The following is a 5,253-nucleotide window of genomic DNA, read 5'->3' on the forward strand; positions in this document are numbered from 1 at the left end:
AAGGCAGTACTAGATTAATAGCCCTAAAGCTGCGTAATGATCTTTGTAAATAGTCCACCTTTCTTCAATTAGAAATAAAATCAAAGTTATATAATATTCTAGTTTGTATTGAAATTAGAAAGATATTTCTCTGGAAGAAGATTTTATTGAAGATAACATTTTTTATAAGGGGACTACGATAAATTTTCACTTGTAGGCAAAAGGAAAGAGTCATAAGGTTGATTTTTTTAAATAAGTTTTTGAAGCCATCTATCATTGTATTTTGGTATTCGGACTTGGCTACATATTTTATGTTTATCGATAAGGTCATATCTTAATCCCTCTTCTATATATGTATTATCATGTCTTGAATAGTCATATGAAAGTACTTGATAGTATTGAAGAAAAAATTAAGTTACTTTTTTTATAAAATTTTGGAAAAAAATAATAAAAAATTGATAAATTTTGAGCATGAAACCTGTCCACTTCGGAAGATTGTAAATAAAATAGAGATAAATAAATTCTCATTTTTTAATAGGTAAATTTTTTGATATTATCATTTTACATAATATGAGAGAAAATAAAACTTCTATCAGCATGCATCACCTGTGTTCATTTTAAATTTCAAGTGTCATATTTTTTATGAAAAAACATCTAAGCAGAACTAGGGAGGACATATTGAAAAGAAAGATAAATAATTCTTATGAACAATTCAAACTTGTAAATATGATTTAACAGTTATCTATTTCAACAATTTTTCACCTCAATTTGCAATATCCTTATTACTAGAATTGTGTATAACACTGCAGTAACACTGTAAAAGATTTATAGTGTACAAGTTTATTACTTCTTTACATTTTGGATATAGCTAGCTAGTTCAATATTTAAAATTTTAATTTAGAACATTCGACTAGTTTATTGATCATATGAATTTCATCATTAATTTTAAACCCTTATATAAAGGATAAATGCATTTATTTAAATCTATCTTTTGCACGTCCCCCACGTTCAAATTGAGTATTTTTTTCCTCGAAAGCTCAATTTGTACAATATTTCATGAATAAATAGTACAAAATTAAACATGCATGGTAAATCATATTGATTGGCAGTAAATATCATTAAAGAAGAAATTCTATCGTGCCTTTTATTGTTTACCCAAAATATGGTTAAACTTTTCTCCTCCTATACATATATGATGTATACAACATAACTTTGTCCACTCACTTGAGACCACCGATTAAAACAAAATGAGCTTTAATAATTGAAGTCATGTATTGAAGAATCTAAGTTCATTATTATGTCTCTAGCTAGTTTTCTAAGCTAATATGTAAATGACTGGCCAACCTAGTCAGGTCTGTCCACCAAATTTGTATTTATATTGATTTTCGCATTAAAATACTTTCATATTGAATAAAGTTCAAAATTTAAATTTTTTTCTGTTCAAAATAAAAATTTAGATTAGTTGATCTATTTTTCAAAATAAAATGGTTAATATAATGAACAGATTGTTGAGATGTAATCAATTCGATTAATCGGATAAAAGTAATTTTGTCAGGGAAAAGTAAAATAAATTGTTTATTTTAATTTGCTTAATTCTTTTAGATTTGCATGGAACTTTATTTTCAAAACGTCCATCATCTACACCACTCACCAGATGTAACAGGCTAGTGCTATACCTTTTGAGCCAAAAAATAATAATAATAAAATGACGTCACAACTTCAAAAATTGGATCATTATCTTAAGAAGTTAATTGAATAAACATGTAAATATCTTGATCCGTTCAAATCACGTTATCATTCATTTATAAAAGTCATGTATCTATCGCACATTTCATATAAAAATATTTGCACACACATTAGTGCACGTCCATCTATATCATTTTTAGTATTTAGATAAATCAATTCAATACCTATATAAAATATTTTAATGTTTAATAATTTTAAAATTTTAGATGAAATGATTTAATTTGATTTCAAAACATAAAAAATAATAATAATAAATAATAATAAAATAAATAGTCTTGAAATTATGTCTCCTTACCATTAGTTGTGCAAGTGTCTATCTTTTGACGTAAAAAATAGTGTGATATGCACGTAAAAGTATTGAGAAAAAATTAAAATAAATTAATGTATATGCTAGTGTTCAGATAATGTGATATCAACAGTAACTGTACTGGCCATTGTACTGCCTAATTTTATATATGATGTACGGAGAAAATTTCTGCTCATGGAAAAGGAAAATGATGATTTTCCGTAAAGAAAAATGGAAGAAAGATGCGCGTGGCCATGAATTAGGGTTCATGTTATTGTCCAAAAATAGATCTCAAAAATGACCATCATCTTCTATTCATTATGCCTATAATCATTATTTTTTGTGGCATTCAGCAGCATGCCCCCGCCCTATCCCCTTCTCATATACTCTTCCTATATATACACACACTTCTGTAACAGTAATTGCACCTCAACTTCCATCAGGGCTCGTTTTGTCGTGATTTTCTCTTGAATTCTTAAGACTTCTGTAGCTAAACGAAAAGAAATACTTTCTTTTTTTCCTTTTTCTTTGAAGTGTGAACTTTAATATTTGCATCTTTCGTCAATGGCTGTTTCTGGATTCGAAGGATTTGAGAAGAGGCTTGAGTTAAACTTCTCCCACGATGATCCGGCGATAGGGATAGGTTTCCGGCAGCTGGATTTTCAGTCTCTTGAGAAAGTGTTGCATGCAGTGCAGTGCACAGTAGTATCAGCACTTGGAAATCAGTATTTTGATTCTTATGTTTTATCTGAATCTAGCCTGTTTGTATACCCTACAAAGATCATTATCAAAACATGTGGGACCACCCAGTTGTTGAAATCCATCCCTCCATTGCTACATCATGCTGCTTCAATGGACCTTAACATCTGTGCATGCAGATATACCAGAGGAAATTTCATTTTCCCTGAAGAACAACCTTATCCACATACAAGTTTTGAAGAAGAAATTGTTTATTTGGAAGAGAATTTGCCTGAAAATCTTTGCTGTAGAAAGGCTTCTGTGATGCCTTCAAAGTTATCTTCTCACTCATGGCATGTATTTTCAGCTTGTGACCAGTCTAAAATGGTGCTGCACAAGAGCCCATATGATGATCAGCTCTATACTTTGGAAGTTTGCATGACTGGGCTGGATAAGGTCCTGGCCCGGAAGTTTTTCCGATGTCCAAATAGTGGTAATGATGAATCACCTCATCTAAATTTACTTATTTAAATAAGTATTAAGATGTCATCTCACGTGCAAGCTAAAACACATTTGTTTAGACACGTGCACAACTTTTATAACCGAGTAGAATTCTGGTTCTTTGCATTCTCTTGAACTATACAAAATCATCTTGTTTAAAAGTTTAAAGTTAAATTAAAACAGGTAAAACCGGAGATTCTGTCGGAAAAGAGATGTCGGAATCAAGCCGTGTATGTGACATCAACCCTAATGCACTAATTTGTGAATTTGCATTTGATACTTGTGGGTATTCAATGAATGGCATTGATGGTGATCGTTATTCAACAATCCATGTTACGCCAGAGGATGGATTTAGTTACGCAAGCTTTGAGTGTGTGGCTTCAATTTACGACGATATTGTGGAGGTGTTGAACAAGGCGGTGCAAGTTTTTCGGCCAGCGACTGTGTCAGTGGCAACCACATGCACCAACCGTGAAGTGTGGATGCTAGTGGCAAAGGCAATCGAACCACTAGGAATGAAATTGAGGAGTTGCACCATGGATGACATTTCGGCCGTCGGGAGCATCGTTTTCCAAGTGTTCACAAGTCGATGAATATATGTCGTTAGTGGTGATTGTAGTACTGGTGCATTGGTTCGAGGGTTAGAGTTTAGTAGAAATTCATTTTTTCCTCTTCTTTTTTTTTCTTTTTTTTTTTTTTTTTTAATATGGATATTATGCTTGCTAATTTCATTATATTGGATGGTTAATTACTATTAAATTTTGGGGAGGGGGGGCGAGGTTATGGGGATGATGTAGGTTTGGCATGATATTGCACCACACTTAAATTTTGCACGCCTAGATTTTGAGGGTGCAATGCTTAGTGGAGATGAAAGTGGTCATGGGAACTTCACTGTAATTTTCTCTCATGCTTTTAATTCCTTACAATTCACGTACATATCTTTTCTCTATACTTTTTTGTCTCTATTAGCATATCATACAATTTTTTTATTTTTTATTTTTATATATTTTTCTCTATATATTATCGCATCGTATACATTATCTTAATATAAGTTTTTTTGTCTTAATTATTTAATTTCCCATTTTAGCTTCAAAGGGAATGATATCTATACTTTTAATTCCCTTTGACAGACAAATCATCATAGTTCTTCATGAAGTTTGATTTCCATTTAACTCAAAGAAACTACCTCCAAGAACATTTTGTTGCACAAGCTACAATGTTAATAGAAACAAGTGAGGGGTAATTTTGCTTCCAGCTGCATCTTTTAGAAACTTGCCAAGAAGTAGTTAGGTAATTCTATTAAGTGCCTATAACATGTTACATTAATTCATCGATGCATAAGTTTACGATGGTTTTCAAGATTTGAATTAAATTTATTTTCCATCAATAGATTGATGTAACATATCATTGGTGCTTTGTACATCATTTCTCGTATTTACAAACACTTTAAGTTATAAATGGACATAAATAAGTAATAAATAAGTGTGTAGTACTTGTGAATCATTCGAAATATATGGACGAAAAGTTATTTGAATATTTATAGAAAAGTTTATTAACATCAGCCAAAAATAGATTATGTTGTCAAAAAAAAAATAATAAATAAATAAAAATGCAGTAATGGAGAACAAGAATTGAAGAGGAAGATGAATGAAATAAATCAAAGAATACATGAACACGAAAATAAAATCGTTGTTTTCAAACGATATTTGCCTCCTTCACAATGCTTTTAAGGATTAAAATGACATAGTTTGTACGATTAATCAATCCTTTAAAGAAGAACACTAAAAGAAAAGTGATCTCCAAAATGAACAAATATGTACATAATACATAGTACATACAACTCACAATGATCTAGATCTAGTACGTACATGGTGACAAAAGTTCAAACTTTAAAATTTCATTGGCAAATTCATCTCCAACTTTTTTGACAATTGTATCCCCTATCTTTAAAAGAGTAGCTCCATTCAACCAAATACATAAAAGTTTTCCATTAGTCAACTCATTTTACGAGCAAAGTTGAAAATTTAAAAGAGAAAAATATTTTTTTTTAATTTTATTATTAT

At 30.6% G+C, this 5,253-nt stretch overlaps 2 protein-coding genes across 2 annotated transcripts in view; both read left to right on the plus strand.

Moving 5' to 3' along the window:
- Positions 1-1,639, plus strand: part of LOC111387162 (S-adenosylmethionine decarboxylase proenzyme 4-like) — a 7,201-nt gene extending 5,562 nt beyond the window's left edge. Inside the window, exon 3 of the mRNA XM_023011698.1 lies at positions 1,582-1,639. Coding sequence (XP_022867466.1) covers positions 1,582-1,639 — 58 coding nt within the window. The remainder of the gene's footprint in view (positions 1-1,581) is intronic.
- Positions 1,640-2,455: 816 nt separating this feature from the next.
- Positions 2,456-4,068, plus strand: LOC111387163 (S-adenosylmethionine decarboxylase proenzyme 4-like). Its single transcript, XM_023011699.1, has 2 exons — positions 2,456-3,182; positions 3,374-4,068. Exons 1-2 carry the CDS (start codon positions 2,576-2,578, stop codon positions 3,781-3,783), a joined length of 1,017 nt encoding a protein of 338 aa, XP_022867467.1. The 5' UTR covers positions 2,456-2,575; the 3' UTR covers positions 3,784-4,068.
- The last annotated feature ends 1,185 nt before the right edge of the window (positions 4,069-5,253 follow it).

This window comes from Olea europaea, unplaced genomic scaffold, assembly GCF_002742605.1.
Source record: "Olea europaea var. sylvestris unplaced genomic scaffold, O_europaea_v1 scaffold3927, whole genome shotgun sequence".
Taxonomy (NCBI): Eukaryota; Viridiplantae; Streptophyta; class Magnoliopsida; order Lamiales; family Oleaceae; genus Olea; species Olea europaea.